Below are 25,419 nucleotides of genomic sequence, written 5' to 3'. Positions count from 1 at the left end.
GGTATTTCAGCTTAAGACACTTCCGCATTGGCTTCATTTCTCAGACCCGGAAGCTACGTCCACTTTTTAAATAGTCTATGGCTGAAAAATCATCTAAATTAACTCAATTAGGTCAGTCTTCGTACTAATACTGACATAATCAGCCCCATAAGAATATGAAATGTTTATTTTACTTATTAAAGAGATAAACCAACCTTTTGCTTTCTTTTATCGTGAGTGATTTAGGAATGATTATATTCTCGTGTTTTCATATCAAGCGGGAGCTAGGCTAGCAGCTGGTTAGCTTAGCTGGCACAGAAATGACTTGAAACAGAGGGAAATCTGTTAGCCTAGTTCTGTGAGACAGTAATAAAATCTACCTACAAGAACCTTTCAGTGTCATTAGTTGACATGTTATCACTTGTTTTTGGAGAGGTATATGCCACACTAGTTCACGACGAGCTGGAGACCTTTGGACCAAGCCAGACTAGTCATTTCCCCCGTTTGCAGTTTTTATGCTTCAATAGAAACAAATAGGTGTATTTCTCAGAACTATTATTTAAAATCTGAAAACAAGCTATGAAGATATCCTTAATATTTCACTTCATTTATGCTCAACGTTCAACACTCAACGTTTCAGCTACACACAAAACTGCTCTGTAAGAAATCTCTTCGTCGCCTTGTACTTCGTGCCACTATGAAGATTCATGAATTCATGTTTCTCTGCGTTGTCTCCCCAGCTGGTGCCACTGGATGACTGGAAGAGCAGTGAGATATCCACATAAGCCCCCCCCCCCCCACACACACACACACACACCTCCAGAGTCAAGATGTTACACCAGGGTTCTGGGGAGCGGCAACTGCAGCAGCCCACAGCGGGCGACGCTGCTCACCGAGCTCAGAGACGCTCAACCTCAAAACCACAGCTGGCAAAGGGGGCGATGACATCAGCGTCTCTGCACCACATTTTCAGAGCTCTGCATATGAGCTGCATATGTACGGCACAATGGAAAACAGACACATATTGTGGGGTGTCGGGTGCAGTGCGGCCCGGGCGGAGTGCACACCACGAACACAGGGAGCAGCACAAGTGTTGACCTTCAGCGAGACTGAGCAGATGCCAGTGAGTCACAGGCCAGATGAAATGATATGCCTTTTCCAAACTACTGTAACATGGCAGTTACAACATCTTATATCACTTCTGTTGTTCTTGTCAGCTCAAACTCACTTTTCTCAGTTTCTCCTTGTTTTAACATGTCATGCAGTCAGAAGCCACGACTTCTGCTTTCTAAATACTTCATTGTGTTGGACAAATATGCACAAGGGAATTGGAATACTGTTGTCTCTTTGACTCTATCAAGTCATTATGGATGTTTTTCCTTATATGCAGGCTACAGGACATGCAGGGGCAACAACTGGAACAATGGCTGTGCTTTACAGGAAAGGAGATAATCATCGAGTAGGTAATCGAAAATGAAGCTGACCTCATGTAAAAATGAACGTTATTGTTGGGAACATACAGTATTAACAGCTGTAATCAGGCAACGTGGACATTCACGGGAACCATTTCAATGATCAAATGCTGAACCAGGCTGTCAGAAGACAACCAGCCTCCCTTATTTTCAGGGGAATTCAGTTATATGCAACATCTGTGTCAATATTATGCAGGTTTTAGGGTCCCCTGTTCTTTTAAGAAGTTTAGAAGGAGTTTCAGCTGAAGGCTCGGAGCCAGATGGGTGTAAAGTAGACTTTGGCAAAACTTTCAGAACCAAAAACAAAAAAGTTAGATTAACTGCTGTAAATAACGTTTTTATAACAACTGTGGTGTCCATAAACACATAAAGTTATTCTGGAAAAAAGAATCCTCTAGCAATTTTATTTAGATAAAGTTCACTTTGACAAAATACTTATTTTTATTTATTTATTGGGGGGGGGGGGGGGGTAAAAACGGCCAAATCAATAATTATGTATCTTCTGATTAATGGATTCATTATTAGAGCTCTGCATAGATATAAAGTTTGGGAAGGTAATATTATTCGTATCTATCAAATATATTCATATATATAAGCTGTGCATGCTATTTAGGCTTCCGTTGGGATGTGTGGTCGTGATCATCAGCTTACATTTTGTTTTGCAAGTAACCTTCATGGACTGACATTAATCACTGTGATGTTCACATGACAAAGTAATCGCTGTGCGCGCATGGTAGCCTATACGACTGATTTCAGAAGTGTGCATGGATAGATGGATGGCTGTTTTGAAATGCTGCGTGTGAAGTGACCTTATTGCTGAGCAGAACCCAGCTGCCTCCCGGCTGGAGAAGGGGGATGTTTCCTCAGTGCTGTGCTGTGGTGTAGAGGGGCTGTTCCCTCAGCAGATCCCAGCTCAGTCCGTCCGGAGCAGCGGCAGGGATGAGCGCTGGGGACTGAAAGGCGGCAACGCAACGACGCATTTCACAGGTAAAAGTGGCTCCAGGTCAAAGCGTCTTTGTTGCCTTTCATTCGGGCATTTGTTGGGCATGTGTGTGTTGTTGTTGTTGTTGTTTTTTTTTTTTTTAAATTCACGACACATGCAGCAGCTGTGGAGGCGAGCTGCCGCTGCCGCCGCCGCCGCCGCTGCTGCTGCTGTGAGGGAGTAGACAAGCTGGGAGCCGCATCTGCTCAACATTTCCAGCGGTCCCTCAACTTGCAGCAAAGCCGAGCCAGCTACCTCCTGCCCCGTCTGTCTGTGCCTCGTCTGTCAGTACTGGAGCTTTTGAGTAAATACCTTGGCACTTCCAGGACGCGGCATCAGAAGGTGAATAAGTGGGAGGATGGCGGTCTTTATTTCTTTAACTTGAAGCGTGTGCGGCGGCGGCTGCCACTGCTTGCGGACGCGCTCCTATCAGCTGAAGGTTAAAGATTGCTGATGGAGCTAGCCAGGCTAACGTTAGCCCCGCTATGTGCCGCTCTCTGTGCTGCTGAAGAGAGGCCAAACTCCGTCCAAATTACGCAGTTTTATATCTCCTCGCTGACGCGCACAGATTTATATCAAGAGGAACTCCAATTAAGGACGGAATCGAAACACTGCAGCCATGACTTGTATTCTGGAGGCATTTGTTGTTACTCCAAACAACTATTACAAATACCCAATTTTAACTTGTAGAATTGCTTTTCATTAAATCTCCTCACTGGTATTCCATCCACTGTGCGCTGTGATGGGCGACAGTGAGCAGTTGGAGTTATAAAACACAGCTATCGTTGAAACACAGTGTGTATAGTGGATTATCATACGCCGAATTCCAGCGAGGACTTCCACTGATCCGTGGAAGGTCTCCGGTCCTGTTGAAACAGGTACGCGTGTATTGCTTGCGTGACGAAACCTTAAATAGTCAGATGTTTGAACGGAATTTCGCGTGGATTCTCCCCGCATCTGTGAACTGTGCGCGTCGGGGCTAGGCTAGTATGCTACGACAGCAACCTGCAACGGAACCAGCGGGGCTGACATTATGCCAAGCCCGTCAATCATTGTCAGAACGACATGGTGACAAAACTCCGGTCCGGTATTTGTGCAGCTCTCGGCTCCGGTCGGATGCTAAAGAGCACCAAATGGCGATGGAAATGAGCCGCAAATAGCCCCCTGGCAAACGGTCTGGCCAAGTTTAGGTTGCTTTGATGTGTGCACGTTGTCACTTTGTCACACCTGCAGCATGTTTGCATGATGATGGCTGCTGCTTGACCTCCTCTCCTTCCTGCATGCAGCCTCCTGCACGTACTGCCTTATAACCTTGCACAATACAGCCTGCTGTCCAATCAGCCATCCTGCTGGCAGTTTTCAGAAATTGGTCAATACTATGATTTATGTTACTGTACTGAAGGTTGGACTTAAATGTTTTTTACTGAGTAGTTACATTTAACAGCCTACAGGGCTGGACGGTGTAAAACAGTGGCCTCTCCTCTGCTCCTCTCTCATACCTTAAATTATGTCAGTGTTTGCAATGGCTCAGTGGCTTCAATTTTAGAAGGTCTTCCACATAAATTGTTACTGTGCCTTAGGGACCTCTAGAGGACAGATTGCCAAGATTGTACCTGACTAGTTTGAGTTCAAGATTTTGTTGTTGTTTAACTGTCAGTGGTGAGTGTGTTTGTCTAGTGATCACATTGATCCCTGCAGATCACTCATATTTGGGTTAGTCTGTTCTGCCCTCAGGTCTGATTATTTTAGGGAGTTTTGTTGACAGTATTTATGGAAGTACTGTTGCCCAGGAGTGATCTGTTCCTTCTTGCCAAGACCTTTCATAGCTCAGTGAGCTTACATCAAAAGCTGTTAGTAAATGTCAGCAAAGAGACATTTTCTAGACCCCGGCGTGCGCAGGATTTGTAGACAGCAGGAGCCGAGCAGTTTAAAAGCCAAAATACCGCAAAAATGTAGCCCACATCAGCACCAGCGAATGTGCATTTTCACAGAAAAGGGTAAGTGTGTGTGCGTGGGCGCATGTGTGTTATGTTGTAGGTCTTTCACACATCCTTGAGACTGGGATGGTGTGGGAACACAAGGCCGTGCTAGATGCCCTGAGGTGGGAGGGGGGTGAGGGGTGGGGGGTGCTGGGACGGGGAGCGTATTAAGATGGGAAGCAGCTCATTAATTCCTACCAGCAGCGAGAGGAAAGGGTTGGTCAGCAAAACTGAAGGGGCCCTCAAACGGCTACAAAATGAGTCATACCAGTTCAACTTTCAGGAGTGGTCCATGCAGCCGTAGCGATAAGGTAACTTCCTTTCCAGTAATGGTGACTGCTTGCAGTGATTATTGCAGCTCCGTCGTCTCTGCCAGTCTTCAGCATCATTTCTAGGTCAAACACGTCAAGAAAAGGAGGTTTTCTCCTATTGGGTAGCTGAAGCTTTTGAAAGTCATCTGATGTTTGCCTGGCTACAGGGATCCCCTCTGAGGTCTTGCTTGATGTCACATGGTGATGTCAGAGCAGAGGTGACGCAGGCAGGAGGAAGGAGGCTGGTGGATGAAGTCAGCCAGAAACGTGTGAAAGCTACTGACATCTGCCAGTGTGCCTCTCAGAGCGACAATCTGAAGCATGAAATGAAATGGACTGCTCGCTCGGCGCACATATTGTTAAACCGCGGCCGGTGGACGTCCACATGTTTGGCTGGATCCGCATGCTCTGTGATTTCTCCGTGTCACTTCTATGCCAATGCGGCGTTAAAGCCCTTGAGATAACCCTGACCATTCATTTCCATTTGTTTACATAGCAGATTCCCACGCTCATCAGGCTGTCCATCATCACGACACTGGAGCTGCGTTGTGTGGGAGAGCCTTTTCATCCCACCTGTAATGTGCATCGCAGTCATCTGTCAACATAATTCTATCGGCTGTCTTTAAATCGGCTGCTGATGAGGCACGTGTTGGGTTCTGCGTCGGTAAAATATGTTCATGCTGGATTGTTTATACATTCCCCTCTACACTGTGTGCACAATTATTAGGCAAGTTGTATTTTTGAGGATTCATTTTATTGTTTAACAACTACAGCGCTCTCGGTCAATCCAAAATGTTAATAAACCTCAAACCATTAATATTTAAGAAAGTAAAAGTGAGGTTTTGACTTTCTTAGAAGGATATCTACGTGTGCACAATTATTGGGCAACTATTAGTGTGCAGAATTATTATGCAACTAAATGAAAAATGAAAATGTTCCCATCTCACTTGTTTATTTTCATCTGTTAAAGTGAGAATAGTAAGCAAACAACTCAAAATTTACAAATAAACATTTCTGACATTTCAAATAAGAAAAATCAGTGACCAATACAGCCACCCTTCTTTTCAATAACAGTAATAAGCCTTCCATTCATGGATTCTGTGTCAGTTTCTTGATCTGTTGACAATCAACTTTTTGTGCAGCAGCAACCACAGCCTCCCAGACACTGTTCAGAGAGGTGGATTGTTTTCCTTCAGCGTAAATCTCCCGTTTAAGAAGGGCCCACAAGTTCTCAATAGGGTTTAGGTCAGGTGAGGAAGGGGCCATGTTATTATTCTGTCATCTTTAAGGCCTTTACTGGCTAGCCACGCAGTGGAGTACTTTGATGCATGCGATGGAGCGTTGTCCTGCATAAATATCACGGTCTTCTTGAAAGATGCAGACTTTTTCCTGGACCACTGCTCGAAGAAAGTGTCTTCTAAAAACTGGCAGCAGGTTTGGGAGTTGATTTTGAGTCCACCTTCAACCCGAAAAGGTCCAACTAGCTCATCTTTAATAATTACCAGCCCATACCAGTACCCCACTTCCACCTTGCCGGCGTCTGAGTGGAAGTGGAGCTCCGTGCCCGTTACTGATCCGGCCACGGGCCCATCCGGCCACGGGCCCGTCCATCTGGTCCAAGAGTCACTCTCATCTCATCAGTCCATAAAACCTTTGAAAAAAATCTGTCTTCAGATATTTCTTGGCCCAGTCTTGACGTTTCAACTTATGTGTCTTGTTCAGTGGTTGGTCGGGTTTCAGCCTTCCTTACCTCAGCCATGTCTCTGGGCACTGAACACCTCGTACTTCCAGGTAGGTTGCAGTTCTGGAATACGACAGCACTGGAGGATAACGGCTTCCTGGTAGCTTCACGTTTGATTCTTCTCAAATCTTTGGCAGTTAATTTGCATCTTTTTTTTTCTCAACATGTTTCTTGCGACCCTGTTGACTATTTGCAACAAAATGTTTGATGGTTCTGTGATCACGCCCCAATATCTTCGCAATTTCAAGAGTGCTGCATCCCTCTGAAAGACTGTTTACAATTTTTGACTTTTCAGATTCTGTTAAATCTCTTTTTTGGCCCATTTTTCCTGAGGAAAAGAAGCTGCCTAATAATTCGGCACAGCTTGATATAGGGTGTTGATCTTCTTAGGCCACACCCTCCCTCTTTACACAAATACACATCACCTGCTATGCTTAAATCCAATAGGCATTCAAGTTTATACAGCTTGGAGTTGGAAAATATGCATACAAATTATGATATGGTCAAAATACTCACTTGCCTAATAATTGTGCACACAGTGTATAATACTGAGCAAGAGGCATGCAGAGTCCACATCTGATTAGCAGAAAGCCAGAGCGTGCTCACCCTTTGATCACTGTGTTCCTGGCTGATAAACCATGCCACTGTCATCTCCAGCAAGCCCCGGACCTTGACAGACACTAATTACCATGAAGCCAGTTTGGCAGGCTCAGAAACAGCATGCGTTGGGAATAGTTCAGTGCAGGTGAAGCCTACTGTGTAGGATTAGCATGTTTAATAACTTCCCCTTGTAGTTTTTATTTCTCCTATCACATGAAATGATCATGCTGGCACGAGCCCCGGCCTGAATCTCCCTCCACATTATTGGATGCATTCACTCGAAGAAAAATCTCATGACGTCACAATCGCTACGTTGCAGCTGAACTGAGCTAAGCTTAGCTACACAATAGGGAATGAGTCCATTGACATAATTATCGTCACAGCGTCAGTGTCTTACTGGTTTGCCTTGTGCATTAATGAGCTTTTAGCTTTGCTGTCTTTGTGCACATGCCAGCTGTTATTTCAAATTGTCTTTGGATTGCTGCTTCAAACTCAGAGGACAGATGATAGGCAGGACTACTTATTGACAGTCTGAAATGAATCAGAACCAGACTGTGATTTGTTGGAATATGGTGGGATAAACGCCCCCACCCCCCCCCCCACCACCACCACCTACCACCCCCCACCCCCCCACCCCCCTCTCCATCCTATCCTGCCTTTGATTTTCCTGCCAGTGGAGTCTGACTGTAATAAGTTCTGGAGTGAAGCAATGCAGCAAGAATATCTGAGCAGCCCACATGCTATTGTCCGGGAGCTGCCATTCACAAAAGCAAAAACAACTGTTGCCATGGGATATGCTCAACAAAATAATATAAGTGGGTGTTTTTTTGGCTAAACCTTTCTGCATGAGCTAATTGACTGACAATGCGCCGGTCCTGCCTGTTGCTATTCTCTCTCTGCTACAGAGAGCACGCGGGTTGCAACGTGGTGATGAGCTCTGTGTTTTCAGACAGTCAAATCTGCTTTTTCCTTTTTTTTAAACCAGGTGTTTGTTTACAACCTTAATCTTTCATCGTAGGTCATAATCGCCCTAAACTGTAGTGTCTGCTGAGCCCAGTGGGATTCTCCTGATGGATGGCGAGTGTCCAGAGGGCACAGAGCTCCCCAGATAACATGCCCACACTTCACGTTGCTGAGTTACAGCGCTACCTGAAGTGGAGAACATAGAGGGTCACTGTGGGTCAAATATGGCTCCGGGTGGTTCAGGCTGTTTGTTCCTCGGCGTGAGTTAAAAACAGGCCAGCAGCGTCTGTCCCCGGGGCTAACAGGAGCCCGCAGAGAGCCTGATTGGAAATATGTGCGACACCGTCGGCTCTCCTCCGTCCCCACGACGATGCACTTCCTCAGGAAGAGAGACGGCCCCTCCGCTGGACACGGTGATGTCACATAGATAAACAATCTGCGGAGCAGTGCTGTTTGCTGAATGTGATGGGCTGTCATCCCGGAGAAACCCGTGTGCGTGCACAGTCCGAACAGATGCAGGCCAGAGACTTGCCAAGAACACACCCACTCGGGTCAGTTGTTCCCGATCCAAGGAGACGGGGAACAATGTGCTGGAGAGGTGCGGCTCTTGTGGAATATTTTAGGAAGCGGGCTTATCATCTTTTTGGTTCCAGGCTCTGGTGTTTGAGATTTCTTTTGTTGTGGTGCCTTTATGCTGGAGCCTGTTAAATCCAGATTTGTTTTTGTCTGTAGTGCTTCACTTTAAGGAGGGCTGTACTATTTTAACACATCTGTGTCTTCTTCGGGACAACTTTAATCACACAGAGCAGAAAGTCTTTCTGTTTTCCTAATTCATACTTGTTATAGAGAGTATTTTCACAGACTCTCCTGACAGCTCATCATCTATAAAGTTTATTTATATGGACTCAATTATTCAGCTAACCTTTACCATGTCCGGCCTGTAATCCAAGCACTGGGCTGCAGTTCTGTCCTCTGCGAGGCCTGATTTTGGTTTCTGCCCGGTATTGTCTGCCTCCCATGCTGTCCCTCTGCTCCTCTACCTCATCGCCATGCCCTCGTCTCAGCTGGGCCATGAATAAGGAGCTGACACCAAACTGTCAACCTGCAGGCCGTCATGCCCCTGCAGCCTGCCGCTGGTGTAGCCACCAGCGAGGCCACAGCTAAAACAAATGCTGTAATCTGTTTTTAATAAACAAACAGTGGCTTTGGCAGAAGTTCACCTGACCTCAAAAGCGCCATTCTTACATCTTTCACAGAGGATGTTACAGTAGTGGTGTACAGTGGCTGATGGAGAGAGTGTGGGGGCTGGTAGGAGGGTGGCAGACCTCATGTGGATCTGTTTATTTTTAGCTTACTTAGCAGCATATGCTATCCATAAACTATATCATTAATTTCTCCCTGAGTGAACCGTGTCATTAAAAATAAAGCAGATCAGCCCTTTTTTTTTTTTTTTTTTTCCTTCGGTTTGCCAAATCCAAGAGGCTGCAATGCCAATGTCTGTTTTCACACAAGAAGGCATTGTAGCGAAACACAATGTTGTTGTGTTTTGGGGGATGAAAGCCGCCCATTGTTGCATACCGCTGCTCGAATCCAAGGTTTTATTTGATATAAAATGGGTAATTCCATTGCGTAACAGCATTAGCTGTATTTAAACAGAGCTCGTCATGGGAAGGAAGGAGCGGGGGCGGGGGCGGGAGGTGTGAGGGTTAAGGGGGCTGAATGAGGGCAGGTCACTTTACAGGAGGAAATCCTCACTTTTACTGATGATGGAGATAATCCTTGTTTAGTGATGACACCAAGAGCAATTGCCTTAGATGAAAGATTTAGCAAGATTAGCGAGCATATGGATGTTGAGAAAAGACAGGTTAATATTCAAATATCACAACAAAAATGTATTATCATATTAATGAACGTAGTCCTTGATTTAAGGCTCACTTGACTAAGCCTTTGCCTGGTTGGAGGGATCGTGCAGGAAGGAAGTGGTAGTGATACCAATCTGACTCTGATTTCAGAGGCTGATATGAGCTGCTCTAAGGCTGCAGGCAGACCTCGTGGTGGATCTTAACTTAAAGTACAGAAGAAAAAGGTTTGGAGAAGATTTTGCGTTAATCAGGAGAGAATAATCTCTGGTGACAGACGGGACACAAATTTTACCATGTTCCATTGCATTTTGCTGGCATTTACAGTATTTCAGAGACTCTGTGACTTATTGAATGTCGCCACTGGCCTGTTGCCCAGCACAAGTTCAAGTGAAGTTCAGGGAATAACGCTCAATGAAAAATTGTCCATGTTCAAGGTCTGCATGCTCATCTGGAAACAAATGAAGCAAAGAAACGACTCTTTTTTCTTTTTTTTTCACTGACATTGCTCACAAGAAGTTCCCCAGCAAACTGCTTCTTCTTCAGCAGATTGCTCAACACACAAATGGAAAGAGTTAAACTCAACAAAAGTATTAACTGGGTAAGTGCCAAGAGTCGATCCTCCAAAACTAACAGGTTTAAGGTTTTAAATGAAAAAGATAATCGTATTAGAGAGCCAGACATACAAAGAGAGCGGCATTTCACGGTCTTGGATCCTGTTAATCACCTAGTAGGCTATCCTAGGGTTCAGGTACAAGGAGGAGGGGAGGGAGGAGGGAGGCGGCTTGTGATGCTGCCCTCTGAGTCAGGGCTCCCTTTATAGATGGAAATGTTTTTTCATCTCTATGGGACTATCATGGCTAAACAAATGCTAAGAAGCAAAACAAATGCTAATCTGTTCGCAGCTGAATACATTTCGGCGAGGCTGCGTCGGCCTTCTGTTTTTCAGAAGTGAAAACAAGCAATTTGGCTCTGCCATTTAACAATCATTGCGTGATTGGCTTCTAAACCGTCTGAACAGCGTTCGATTCTGGCACCGAGGCTCGCAGTGCTGTTCCTGTATGCCATTTCTTATTAAGGACAGCCAGGTTGTTGGCAGTCTGTTCCAGTAGAGAGTATTGAATGAGTGGGCTGCAGCAGCATCTGTCCTGTTGACAAGGCAGCAAGCATGACTTCATCAAGGGCATTACATCACGATGCACACTGGGTGTCATCAATTCAATTCCTCATCAGTCCTTCATACTAATACTCGAAATGCTTTTTGGGCAGAAAGCAACTCTTCAAATATGTATACATACATATGTAATATATGAAGATGTAATAACTGTCTCCAGCCTGGAGGTCCCTGTAATGATTCTGTTACTAAAACAACTCACTGCCATTTTTTGAAGGTTGCAGAGCGTGGCATGTTCAATGAAGAGATCATGCAGGCTATAATGAACGTTCCATTGTTGTGTTTCATTCTGTTGAATCAAATTTGGTAAAGTTGTTAGATCTGGTTCAACAGCAATGGTGATAAGAGGCTGTTATTTACTCACTAATTCAGTAAAAATGTCAGGTTTTGCTGTCATTTTTCAAATTGGACTACAGTGCCCGTATGACGGCTATTTGCGCTCCGGTGAAAATCTGGTTTAAGTGCAGGTCCAAGCCTATTTGAAATTTAGTACAACGCAAGGGGCTTTTCTCGGTTTGCATCAGTTAGCTCTTTTTGTGGTTGAAAAAGAACCTGGCTGCGTTGAAATGGGTGACACAACAAGGAGCGTGTTGGTAAAGAGGCGCTCGAGCAATTTTGATGTTGTATTTGCGGTGAACTTGCGCCTCCGCCAGCTCAAACCAGGTCGAAGTGCTGCGCAGTTAGTGTGGGCTATTTCCGTGACTTCAGTGGGCAAAGCGCATGTGAGCAGACCAAAGTCCAACAGACAGGTGTGGTGGATGTCCTACATATTTAATCCCACGTTTTTGAATGCAACCTTTGGATTCAGTTAATAATATAAGAAATATAGCTGACTCCAAAGCTATTGAACTGAATGTGAATCAGGCAGTTGACGTGCATCATGACACAGAAGCCAATCTCAGCCATGTAATCTATAGCCATGATTGATTTGCTGCTGTCTCTTTGAAATGTTCAGATTCAAATCTTTTGTTATAATTTTTGGAGTGTACTCTCTTATTCCATAGGTTGGTTTCCTTTTGTCCAGAGCGGCGGTTCTTATGTTCTTTTGACTCGCAAACGACAGCAAACATGTTGATATTTTTAAAATTGAACACGAATTCCAGCTCATTGCTCAAAACTCCCTGTCGCAACGATTGGAGCTGGCCGTGACATATTTTCTAATTATCTCTTCCCACTACTTAATCACTGCGCCGCAGATGCGTTTGTGTTCACCAAATTACCAAAAAAGGTGGCCTCACCTACACGTGCTCCGGACGCATAGAATTTAGGTCTGCGTTTGTGCTGCAGCTAGATTAACAAAAATACAGCCAAGAGTCATTGTATTAAAAACTTCAACCAAATGTCTCTGATTCAAGTCCCACATAGTTCAGTTTGTTCCTCACAGTTGTGGTGCTGTTGCTGATTGCATTTGGGGATGTTTTTGTGTGTTTGTGGTATTCAAGCTTATTTTAAACAATTCAAAATAAGATAATAAAGACAGATAGGCCCAGAACTATTATTTTTATTATTGACTAGTTATTAGTCAATTACTTATTGAGCCAATCATCTTCTCTTTTAAGGGAAGTTGACTTAAAGCAGGCGAGGTGTCATTTTCAGATCTATTACTAAGATTATTAAGCAAAAAAACCCCGCTGGTTTCATGAATTTTAGAAAAAAATACATCTCCACAGTGATTGCGACTTTTGTGTTTCAACATGTTAAGTCTACTAATATGGATTAATTTCCATTTTCATTGATTGTTTATTGTATAAAATGTTGAAAACAAATACACATCACTGTTCTGTGGAGATGACCTCTTCGTATTGCTTGTTGTTTTTGACCCAGTCTAAAATCCTAATATATTATGATGCAAGGTCAAGAAAATGACCCCAAAAAAGAAAACACTGAAATAAATGAATGATTTTCTTATATCGACTTTACATTCTCTGACTTTTGCAAGGAGTTTTGAAATATCCAAACCCTAATCCAACTCAGAAATGTATTTAGGGCACACGTCTGAGAAAATGTCCTCATCTTCTCTGACTATAAGCAGAAAATACATCTGAGATGTGGAGGTGAGCAGAGAGGAATTCAATCCCCCCGCTGCCTCACTGATGCAAAACATGAGCGGTGGAGGGCTGCTAACAGCTACCTTACAGCCACTGTATACAGGTCTACGGGGAGCCCACTGTAAACAGTGACATTTTGTGTTTTCACTGCAGCTCCAGCAGCTCTCTGAAACTCCCGTCGCCGCTGATGATAATGCTGTTGTGGGTTGTTTTTGAGGGTGCTTGTTTACCTTCGAGTCCCCCTCAGTGCTGGAACGTGGACTGGTGTGGTGCCAGTGATGTCTGAGGGAAATGGAAAGAGGGTTGTTGCTAGGAGGACTGGAGAAGAGAGGAGGGAGGGAAAGGCTGCTGGGAAAGCGGGTGATCTCGGTTTTGTCGTGGCGGCTCAGAATGTGGGTTCTTTTTTTGTTTGTTTTGTGCTCTCAAATGTCCACAAAGGTTGGGACTCCTGTCAAAAACTGGACACGGGCAGCAGAGATAATGTTTTTACCGTCACCTTATTTTCTCCGTCTCTCTTCTTGTATCTTCATGTCATCCCCGTCTCTCTCTTCTTTCTCAGTGATGGCCTCAGCTGCGCAGCTGTGCCGGTGATCCTGCCGCTGCACGTAGAGACGAAGCAGAGACGCCTTGACAACCGACCTACCTTCCTCTCTCTCTCTCTGGTAAAAGAAAAAAGCAGGGAGAGGAAAAAAAGAAAACACACCAGCATAAACAAATGCGACCATGTACAGCGTTGAGGACCTCCTCATCTCTCATGGATACAAGCTTCCCAAGCATACCAACTCCTCCACCCCTACCCCAGCCCCCGCATCCTCGTCCCGCCAGCCTCCCTCATCCTCACCGCCGTCCTACAGCAAACACCATGAAATCCTGGAGAACAGGCCGGGCCCCAGGGCAGTGAATGGCTATGAAAGAGGGCCCGTGATGGCCTACGGGAACGGCGGTGGGAGCCGACAGCCCCAAGCGTATGGCGGCGGCTGTCCCAACAACAACAACGAACCCAGGGACCGGAGCCAGCCGAGACGAGAGGGCGAGAACCGCAGTCAAATCGACACCCACTCCTTGGGAGAGTCGCTGACCTCAGACAGTGGGTAAGACATGTACCTCGACACCAGTGATGGGCTCCTGTCTGACCGGCCCTTTTGCATTATTCTGTCCTGATAATGTTTGCCCTTTATTGATTCATGACAGCAGTCCACGTCGTGGCGCTCGAATGGACTACGCTAATGAAATGAAAAAGTGATTCATCAGGAAGTTTTGCGTGGGGATTTTGCATCACATCTTAAATGTAACTGCCTTACACTGCCGCTGAGTCCCTCCCGCCATCTCTCTCTCTCTCTGTCTCTCGCCTCTGTTATTCCCCTTGTGTGCAACTTCCTCTCATTTCTTCTCTATCCCCCTCTCCTCTGCTTCCCAATCAAGTCCGGGGCAGGGGAGGAGGGATAATGTGTACTGGAGTTTTAATCTGCCACACGGGACCTTGAAGTTGTAATTAAAACAGCTTTTGGGCGAACCTGTGTGCCCCATTTGAGCATGCCCAGTCTGAAACACACAGGTTGCCAGGTTTGTCAGGATACCCCTTTTCCCCATTCCACCCTCATTCATAACCAATACGCCTGACTGGCTTCCACCGTGTCACAATAATTATATCTGCTTACATAATGCATTCCCCATCAATAATACAGTATTCATATAGGGTTTATTTAAATATGTATATGAGGGTAGGCTATATTTAGCTTCGTCTCGAGTTATGCAATTGAAACCCTCTCGGGTAAGGACGGTTAGAACGTGTGATATTTCCAGAGATATCGCCTGGCTGCAGCCAGTCTGTTGTTTCCTGAAAACAGGATTGTTTAGTTTGCCTATTTGCACCAGTTCTGGGGGTTAGTGTGCTGTAACTGAGACAAAGTCAATACAGCTGTTCCCTTGTCCACACAATTAGGCAGGCTTGTCAGATTTTTTCCTCTTTTTCCTTACATTTTGTTTTGATGACTTCCCCCTCACCCCACCCTCACCAATCCCTTTTAGCCACCATCCAGTGACAGAGCATCTCAAAATAGTCATATGACCTTGAATAATGTCAGTGAATGTGTTAGTGGTTTTTTTTATTTTTTTTTATTCTTTGATACGAGTAATCCGCATTTTCATGTCGCTGCTCCGCCAGTGCTATCAGAGCATTCTATTGGGAATGTGGGAATTGCTAAGACATATGTTCTGCGATTTCAGTCTGTTGTTTGTTCATCCCTCTTTTTTCCCCTCATCCAAATCCGTTTTGCCTGGCAGCTTTAGTTTAGATAAGGAACAGGCCTATCTTGGCACTCCCACTAGGCAGTGCTACTTAGACCCAATTAGACTAATGATGGTAACTCATCTTACATGAGATGCCCTCAAATTTAGCAGACTGCCATGGCTTTCCCCATCCCCCCCTCCTCCAGCAAACATCCCTGGCCAGTGATGATCATGGATGGAAATGTCAAGGACGCTCAGTGGCCTCGGCCTCGAGCGGGAGTACACATGTGCTTGCGTCTTGTTTACGTTGTCAGTCAGTCTGTCATTCCACAAATAGCCTGAAATGATCAGACTGTGTGTAGAGGCCCACTGTGTCTTGTTGTAGTCCATCAGGCCGTCAAACATCTTCCCAGAGATGTAGCCAAAGCTTTTCTTCCTCTGACATGAGACTCATTCTCTCAGATTAAGAGCCAAAGAACAGAGAAAAAGAAAGATTGTCAGTGAAACGTCCCCTAAATTTTGATCTGTTTTGGAGGACATCCGCGAGTAACAGCCACTCTCTGTCATTGTGTAATGTGTTCATTATGCCCCATAGAAAATCACAATTACAGAACACTGCACTGCTACTTATGGTCATCTGTCTCCATCTAGTGGAAGACACTTTCTTGTTTTAATTTAATCTATCCATATTGCAGACTGTTCGTGATCAGTTGGCCTCTCATCCTTTTCATGGTACCCATTTAATGGCCCTGAATAACAGTATTTGAATGTTCTGGTTCTTGGTTGCTTTAATATTTCAGAGTGTCCATAACTCTGTTCAGATTTAGTCACAGTGTGTATTTTACCCCATTGCATTGGCTCATCGTTAAATCAACTCTAACCTTCGATCAAATATGGGGATAGTGGGAGACACTGTAGGGCAGTCTTTCCTGATTGGTATTCACATTGGGGGAAATAAAAAAAACACAAGTATCTGAAAAAATGAAAAAGACAACATTAAGAGAGTTGCTGACCTCAGACAGTGGGTGAGACCTCGCTTACCTCTTTGTCAGATTGTCTGGGTTAGAGAGTTAAACAAATGGTAAATGGTCTGCACTTATATCGCATTTTATCACCGTGGCGGTCTCAAAGTGATTGACAGATGGCCTCCCTTTCACCCACTCACACACACATTCACACACCAATGAGGGCAGAGCCGCCATGCAAGGTGCTCACCTTCCATCGGGACCAACTTAGGGTTTAGTGTCTTCCCCAAGGACACGGTGACATGTGGACAGGAGGACCCGGGGGTCGAACTGCCATCCTTATAATTAGTAGGCAACCCGCTCTATGCTTGTTGCTCAGATGGCAGAGCGTTTGAAAGGTGGTGTTGTAAAGGTGTATGGAGAGGAGGTTTCAGACACTATTCAATAGCTCAACAAGCATTTCAGAAGAAGCATGCTGACGCCTTCGTTTGTATGTTTTCCCACAGGTTTTGTGATGGCACCAGAGGTCCTCAGTCTCAGTCCAAGGATGTTGCCTACTGGAGGAGGAGAGGCCAGGATTTCAGTGTGCTACTGGACTATGCTGATTTCAGAGAGCCCCATGGAGGGGAACCGGGGGGTTACTGCAGGCCAGAAGGGCCTCAACAAGCAAGAGGACAAGAGCTGTCTGCAGAGGAGCGTCAGAGGGCAGCTAAGGAGAGGCAGCGCTGGGCAGCTCAGGCCCAAGCTCAGGCCCAAGCTCAGGCCCAGGTCCAGGCTCATGCTCGCTCTAGGGAGAGGGAGGCTGCTCTCCATCAGTGGAGAATGGTGACCGAGAGGAAGTGCCAGAGCCTGGGGACAGATGAGTGGCGTCCAGCTGTGAGCTTTGGTCGCCAGATGTCACAGAGCGAGGGTGAGCGTTGGGCTCAGGAGCAGCAGCGGCTCCATGCCAGGACACCAGAAGGCATGGTAGTCCACCCGAGGACTAAAGCCAAATCCCAGTCACTGCCCAGGATGCTGCAGCCCGAGAGCCTGCCATATGTGGACATAGCTTCGTCCGGTCAGGAACTGTACAGACGGGTTAATGGCCACCCACTGTCACACCACGACCTTTACAGGGTGCCCCGCTGGCCAGAGAATGGCAGGCCGGCTAGTGCCAACCAACTATCCATGACACCAAAGCCCCGCTTCACCCGACCCCCCAGACCTCCCTCTTATGAGATGCACCAGCAGATCAGGGGAAGCTGTGAGGTGTTGTCTGGCAGAGACTCAGTCATTCCCCAGGCCAGGGACAGAACACCACTGCCCATATCAAGAGCAGGTGACCCACAACTGGACTATTTTGCACAGGACTCTGGACCTCCAGGGTACATCCCTCCCCCATCATATAAAAGAGCTCCTATAATGGGAGGGATGCGCCGAGGATACGGTGAAATTGCTGTTGACTACAGGTAGATTAGTTGTTTTTTACTCAAATTGAATAATTCAGGAATTTTTTTTCACCAACAGATTCTTTTGCCAATCTTTAAAATATATGACTGAGTTTCTAATGTTTTTTTTTATAATTATCTTTTTCGCTCAGAAAGTTGGAAAAGTTTCTGATACATGCAAAACATATATAAGAAATTGCTCATAAAGTATTTCTAAGAAAGTATGTGAACCTTCTGAAATATTTGAAACCACCTACTATAGTTTTTTTTAAATTTGGTATTATTGTAACGCCCAAGCCAGACTGTGATAGAGCTCTTCTAATGGGTTACACGTTATGCAGTAACAATGAAATGGCTCCAGTTTTCTCAAGACCATCTGCTGTTTTTATTCTCTGGTAATATTTGCTAATATTTAAAAATACATCTATCCAGTGCAATGAGTGTCTCCGAGTTGAGCTATATAATTAGTTTGGCTTACATGTTTTTAAGCTTACAGTCTTTTCTATGTTTAAATCAGTGATGTTTAAGTGTACTTTTGTGGTTTTAGGTACAGAGGGGATGTGTACCAGCAGATACAAGTGGCTCCAGATGGATCTCATTGGTTCACCAGACATCCAGTAGGTTCCTGGCCTGATTCACAGAGAGAGAGGAGCATGTCCAGCCAGAAGCAGCTTTACCCTGTGTATACCACCCAGGAGCGCCCTGGTGGAGGGGTCCAATACATCCCCTTTGATGATCCCCGTATCCGCCATATATCCTCAGCTCTGGGTGGCAACTCTCTGACGGACGCTGACAAGATCCGCCACATCTGTAACGAGCTTCCCAGCGTCACCGTGTCGGAGCCTGCATCCGACGACAGTGCCTTTTTGCCCCCGCCATTGGGGCCTTTCATCTCTGCTAAATTGGCAGATGATGCTAACCAGACGTCTTCTAGCGACAATGACAATAACAGGTGGCACAGCGATTTGCACAAAGAGACTGTCGATAACTTCCCAGCACCTGACCAAAACTGCAACAACAGATATCCCAAAAATCCACGTCCTCCTCCATCGCCGTCTTCAGCCTTCCAGGCCTCATTAACAAGAACGTCCTCTCGTCAGGGGTCCAGCTCAGACCAGGTCTTTGCAGAAACCATCACCCAAGTGAAGAAAATTGCCCCAGATTCAGGGCCAGAGAACAACAGGAACACCAAGAGAAGAGTGAGTGAGACCATCTTCTGCCTTGTGTCTGTCCCTGTTCACACACCAACTAACATTAACAAAGACTTAGCAGCTGATCAGAACAACAACGAGACAATACCAAGCCTGACCGTCACCAACACTGACACTTTCGCTGTAGGACTCAGAGAGAGCCCGAACATTCGGAGCAGGTCTGTGAATGAAATGCCCATTAAACCCCACTATTCTCACCTTCACACCAGCAGCACATCCTCAATGAGGAATTACAAGAGGGCTCCTTTAAGGAAGGAGATAATAGATGCCTGGGCGCTCCAAGCCAGTGAAGACAAAGAGCTGTGCTATGCTGGATCCTGGCCTGGAAACCAGTACCGTAATCAGGAAACTCAGACGGGCTCACCTTTGACCGTGGTAAAAAGCCCAGAACCCCAGAGCCCCCCTGGAGGACCGAAGCCGGTTCAGTTTGCCTCGGATAACCAAGATAGTGGTCTGGCTACGGACACTAGCTCTTCTTATGGCTACCCCATGGCAGGCCAGAAAAACCTTCATCCCTCCAGCAACAGCGCCTTCTCCCGTCCCAGCCTCAGCCCAACACAACCGCAGTCCCTTCAGTCTTCACAAAATAATCCATCCTCTCCATCTAAGGCGCACGATCAGGGTGACCAGCAGCCATCCTCTCCCAGGAAGAACAACTGCAGTCCCCCAGAGAGCGTCGACCAAGTGGTCTTTGGTCAGTTCCTCTTAAAGCCCGTGAACCGACGACCCTGTGATGCCATTGGTGAACTGGAGAGCATTAATAAGGAGATGGAAGACACGATCAGCAAGAGACCCAATGTGGGTCAGTGCATTGATGATCTTGACGCGGCAAATAGGAGACTCGCTCGGTCTAAATCAGGAGCACATTTCACTGCTGGTCCAGAACCAGGGAGGGAAGCCATCAGTCTTCCGCCATTGCACATACAGACGCCCAACAATATCAAAGTGAGATCAAAGTCTTTGGCTTCTACTGCTGATCTAGATTCAATGGACATAAGTAGCGCTTTCTCCAGGCCACAGGCCAACAACATACCACCAGCTAATGAGCTTTCCATACTCCCCAACCCAGGTCTGCTGTCCTCAGTACAACCACACAATGAGTCAAATCGGCTCTATAGACAGGACATCCCAGTCCCTCAAGAGTCCTTACTAAGGGATGTGGGGCTAACTGTCTACACGGAAACACCGGGTGGTCCCGGGGAGCCAATGCAGCGCTCACTCTCAGTCCCATCTCCGCTCGACCATCTTAGTCAGTCAATGCAGCTCTGCTGGGAGAACAGGACAGCAATTGTTACAAACAGTGAGCACAATTCAAATAAAGAGCTGGAAGCTGAGGAGAATATGGAGAGAAAGGCTAAATCCGACGCTGTTCCGCCATTCAGGGGTGAGGTGAACTTAAGCATCTGTAGGACTCGGAGTGAAAGTAGCAGATCACCCCAAAAAAACATTTCGCCACATTTCACCAGGCAGACTAAGGAGGTTTCTTTTGTGTTTGAGGATGATTATGCCGTCGAGAGCTACGCCATCTCTGAACCTCTGAGCTATAAGAATGAGTCAACAATGGCAGACAAGCACCTAGAGAACTTACTAATTCAGGAGAAAGCCAACGCTTTACCTTCTGAGGACCTCACCAACCTGTACGAGGTCAAATGTGCAAAAGGAATCCCTGAAAATGAGTCCATCGAGCAGAGGGCCGCACGGATCCTGGGTATAGCCGTTCCAGTGGAGGCCTTGGGTGTGGCTGACAACCAGTCAGAGGACAACCAGGACGATACAGAGACCACTATAGCTGAGAAACAGCAATGTCTGAGTGAGGAGATGCAGCAGGTAATAGAAGAGTGTGAGCAAGTCGAAGAGGAGTCCCTGAGTGTCCAGGGAGCAGATACAGAAGAGGTGAAGGAGACAGGATCAGTTGTAGACCAAGAAGAACAAGATGAAGATGACAGACAAAAGCACAGTAATGACGACAGTGATGGCGAAAGCAACCAGGATACAGACACTCAGTCGGTATTAGACCTACCCGAGTTCCCACCATGTAAGCTTCCCCTGTCTCTGCCCGTCACCCCTGACGAGAAGTTCACACTGAGCATGTGCAGTGGGGAGAAGAAGGGGCGAGGCCGAGCGGGCAAACTAATTGAATCCCTGCAAGATAAGCTAAACTCTCCTACATCGTCGTCCACTACATCTCTGGACAGGTCAACGACAGACAGAATGGCCCGTCTGAAAGAACTGGACTCTGTGTCTCGAATAAGACGCCTCAGCCTCAAAGGTCCCGAGCCTGAAGAAGTTGATTCTCAAGAGAGAGAAGAAGACAGACAAGAATGTGAAGTCCAGGAAGAGACAGTGGAGGACATTGTCGAGCAGTGTCAAGAGAAAGAGGAGAAGGAAGTGGATGAAGATGTAAGTAAAGCGGAGGAAAACTCAGATGGACATGAGAATGCACATGAAACACATGACATGTTGGGAGATCTGGAAGATGACTGTAAACCAAATGAGGAGAATGAAGATGTACGCAAGGAGGAGCAAAGACCGGAACAGGAGGAGGTAGAAGAGGTTCGTTATGAGATTGCACTAAAAGCAGACAATGAAGCGAGTCAAGACAAAGATGTTGAATTAAAGACGGAAGAGCCAGAAGGAGAGGTGGAGTTGAAAATTGTGGAGGAAGACACAGAAAAGCACTTGGATGACGAGAAGACAACAGTGGTCCGCAGAGCTGAGACGAGTCAAGATGCCGCGGGAGGAAAGTTGCCCAAACCAAAGCAGCGCACCCGGCTCCAGAAGCCTCCTCTGCTCCCGAAACCTCGCAGTGTCCCGAAGAGAGAAATAACGCTGCCACTCAGCTTCAGCTCCGGGACCTGTGGTCCCTCAAATGTAGAGGATGAGGAAATGCTCTCTGTCTCAGGTGGGTGCAAAGAAATTTGGAGATCTATCATCATACAAGATATGTGTTTTAACTATTTACATTTAGGCATGCTGTTGATAAAAATGTTTAGTCAGTTAGGCCTATTGGCTTTCTTTCTAAGAGTGAGAGGAGAAGATCCACATCAGCCTCGTGTCCGTGTCATCCTCTGACATGGTTAGCTTAGCTTAGCATCAAGACGGCAGCAAGGAGTGCGTGTCTTTTTTTTTTTTTTTTAACATTTTGATGTTTTGATTAAACTAGAAACTTTTGTCTTCGGACAGTCAGGCAGCTGTTTCCAGTCCCCTCCTAAGCTAAGCTAACTACCTGGCTTTACACATGGTAAGTTAAAGTCAAGGCAAAAAAACAGTGAATGTATTTACAAAAATGTTTAACTGTACTTTAAAGTAAAGAGTTTGAGTCTGGATTTGGCTAATTTAGCTTAGCATGAATACTGCATACAGGTACCCTACCAACACCTCTACAGTTTTGAAATGACTGTAACATGTTGTGTCCCATATACTTGTTACACGGACACAAATAGTTGACCAGTGTCTTGAGAACAAAAGCTTCTGTTCCATGCATTCGCAGTCATTAAGTACAGGTTTTGAGTTTAGTCTCTGTGCAAGGACTCACTTCATCGTGTTGCTCCCCCTCAATCCACACCGTGCTGTGTTTACATTTCTGTATAATACGAACAATATACAGTGTATTAATTAGTGTGTTTATCGGCGGACTGTATTTTAGAGCTTTCTGTTTTAGATTCCAGTCTTTACGGTGAGCGAGGTTAACTACATCCTGACTCCAGCTCCATCATTCAGGAATAAAGCAAACAAGTACATTTCCCAAAAGGTCGAACTGTTCCTTCAAGGTTGTCTTTGGCTAGACCTAATAATATCCTGTTCGAGTTTTTTTTATAATTGAGTTGTCTCATCTTTTCTTTCCTCTCTTTTCTCATCAGACTCTTACGACCCCAGTCGAGTGGAGAGGGTATAACCTCTGACCACCGCCTTCACCACTGTGGAAATCTGTCTTTCTCAAGTTAACAGCTTTTTCCAGCAACAAAGGCTTTCATCTCACCTCATGGCTCAGTCAGCTGTGACCCCTCCAGTATTGTTACACAAGACTTCTCACAGAACTGACTGTCCCGGTGCTGCGAGAGCATTTTTACAGCCAAATAAAGGCACCGCCAGGTGCCGGTTCTCCAGGCCTTTTTCAACCCCGCCATCCTCGCCCTTCCATTCTCTCCACCTCTCAACAAGTTTATTTGCTCAAGCAAGCGGACTTCCTCCTTTTGAAGTTGTCTTACTTTGCTTTTGGAAAAATGCATGTCATTATTCCCGTCTGCACTCGGGCTCCGTGGCGAGCTTCTGTGTTGAAATATGAATGTAAAAGTGCTTCTGCTCAACAAACAAACAAAAGAAATGTAACAGAAAAAACATAAGGCAACAGTATTGCATTACAATCAGTATTAACCTACACCAAATGTAAATAAGAAAGAGTTATAAGATTTTATTAAGAATATAAAAAGTCAGTTTAAGACATTTAATTGCTGAAGAAATGTATATTTTCTTATGTATGTCAAGAAAAGACTAGATTTTTGGAAGTGTATTCTTTGGGTGTATTACTAATAATGAAACCCCCTGCTCTTTATTCTTATACTTGTATGATAGAGAATGTACTCAGAGAGCCTGGATTGCAAAGAGAAACACTGTGGTCCTTGAATAGTTTCACTCAAGCAATATAGTTGTCATATACAGGGTGTTTGTGACATGGTTTCAGTGGTAAGTCTCTATTTCAAGGAGCTGATCTCATTTGCTTTAAAGCGCTACCTTTTGGTACAAGTGTTAGATTTGCACTGCTGAGATTATTGGCTTTATGTCACCAGCGAGCACCTGATAATCTCTTCAAATACTCAGAGATTACACTTGGAGGGATTCACTTTTCACACCCTCCCTGCTCAGTCTCAGCATCAGCAGTCACAACGTGTTCCAGAAATGTCTTTTGTTAATCCTCATACTGTTCCAAAAGAAAATCAACGTGTATTTTGTGGCATTAAGAGAAGTCTGTATTTAACTGTGGAGTTCTTCCTTTGTTCACATCGTAGTTTATGTGTGATTTCAGAAGTGCTTTTTGCAGGAAACGATGTAGCTCTACTGATCGCAGTGTGCCTTGTACACACTGTTTCTGTGGAAAACATTCATTTGTGTGAAACACATCCAGTGTTGTTGGTTTACGACTCCTAATTTAAACTGGACATCAGCAAATCCATTTCACTTCATTGAAATCAGAAAACATATGAAGTTGTTTTGGCAATAAAAATCATATTAAGCTCAAGATGCTTAATATTGATGCTGTACAGAGCGTTGCTGTTGGAGTACTTATCACAGTATCTGAACATGTACAATAATTTAATGCTGACATATCAGTGCTTTATAAGTTGTGGGCATAACTGGCAATTAGTTTACACTCACTTCACTTATGGGGTAGCAATATGAGAAATTTAAAAACATACCAAACCAAACTTTATGCTATGCATTGGACATCAACATTCTCTGGGCTTAGTGGAAAAATTCAAAGCTAAAACTGCAACTTCTGGTTTGCTTGTTTGACCCTCTCACTCTTCAATCCGAGCTGCATTTGGTGTCGAACCTGTTGTATCTGGTTGTAGACTTGCATGGAAGTGGCTCATCAGTGGAACCTCAACGTGAGGTTTTGTCTTTGTCCTGTTACCGACCCAGTACCCGTACCTCTGTGCTCCAGGTAATGTGTTATCTGGTCATTCTTGTAGGTCTTTTTGTACTGCAAGTTCTTTGTAACATAATCTAGACTATTGGTGCACATCTTGCTTTGATATTTTCTATTTTCATACAGAAGTATGTACAGCTTCTTTTGTATGCGAGACATCTTTTCTTTCCCCCTCTTTTTTTGTGCATGGAATGCGTAAGAAGTCACAGAGAAGGTGTATTTGCATATAATGGCATTTGGTACAATATAGTCTATCCAATAAACAACTGTTATATTTCATATAATGTATATTTTATTTTCAAAAGTTAAGCTACATATTTAAAACAGAACAAGGTATTTTTAGATTATTGTGAAAAGGGAACTGTTTTGAAGCACAGTATTTGTCTATATTTGGTGTGATCATTTAGAATGATCAGAAATAGAGACAAGTTTGTGCTATTGTACAGTACTGCAGTCTATTCATAAATAAAAGTCTTTGCATGAAAGACTTTGGCTCCATGTGTTAATATTATACATTATTATATGTAATTGTATTATACATTATGCAAAGACTGAGTCTGTACACAGAAGACCGCACATGGGGACTTCATTGCTGCTGTACTGTATACTGTATGTCCACAGACCTGAGTACTCGTGTTGGAATAACACCGGGCCTCAATTTGATTCTGTTGTGGTGATCTGATTAAACACAACTTTATGTGTACATGCACTATGTGAGCACAATATAAACGGAAATAATCAATATTAGCCTGAAAGTTTATTATTGACCTTGGCAACACAATTTTTTTTTTTAGGCTTTAAAGTGATGTATTCATTATTTATAGAACAATGT

At 45.0% G+C, this 25,419-nt stretch overlaps 1 protein-coding gene across 4 annotated transcripts; it reads left to right on the top strand.

Annotated features, from left to right (window-relative positions):
* The first annotated feature begins 1,031 nt into the window (after positions 1-1,031).
* Positions 1,032-25,380, top strand: jcada (junctional cadherin 5 associated a). 4 transcript variants are annotated; one of them, XM_069698058.1, is made up of 6 exons: positions 1,032-1,102; positions 1,370-1,438; positions 13,668-14,199; positions 16,809-17,750; positions 18,277-21,842; positions 22,801-25,380. In XM_069698058.1, the coding sequence occupies exons 3-6, from the start codon at positions 13,832-13,834 to the stop codon at positions 22,833-22,835; spliced, it is 4,911 nt and encodes a 1,636-aa protein (XP_069554159.1). In that variant the 5' UTR covers positions 1,032-1,102; positions 1,370-1,438; positions 13,668-13,831; the 3' UTR covers positions 22,836-25,380. The 4 variants fall into 4 exon arrangements, with proteins under 4 accessions (XP_069554159.1, XP_069554157.1, XP_069554158.1 ...); XM_069698056.1 differs by lacking the exons at positions 1,032-1,102; positions 1,370-1,438 and adding an exon at positions 2,269-2,438; XM_069698057.1 differs by lacking the exons at positions 1,032-1,102; positions 1,370-1,438 and adding an exon at positions 2,669-2,775.
* The last annotated feature ends 39 nt before the right edge of the window (positions 25,381-25,419 follow it).

This window comes from Brachyistius frenatus, unplaced genomic scaffold (genome assembly GCF_029030835.1).
Source record: "Brachyistius frenatus isolate BFR_SWC_R1_liver_20210118 unplaced genomic scaffold, ASM2903083v1 Contig_25, whole genome shotgun sequence".
In the NCBI taxonomy this organism is placed as follows: Eukaryota; Metazoa; Chordata; class Actinopteri; family Embiotocidae; genus Brachyistius; species Brachyistius frenatus.
The sequence above is the reverse complement of the archived record's forward strand: the minus strand, read 5'-3'. Positions and strand labels throughout refer to the sequence as shown.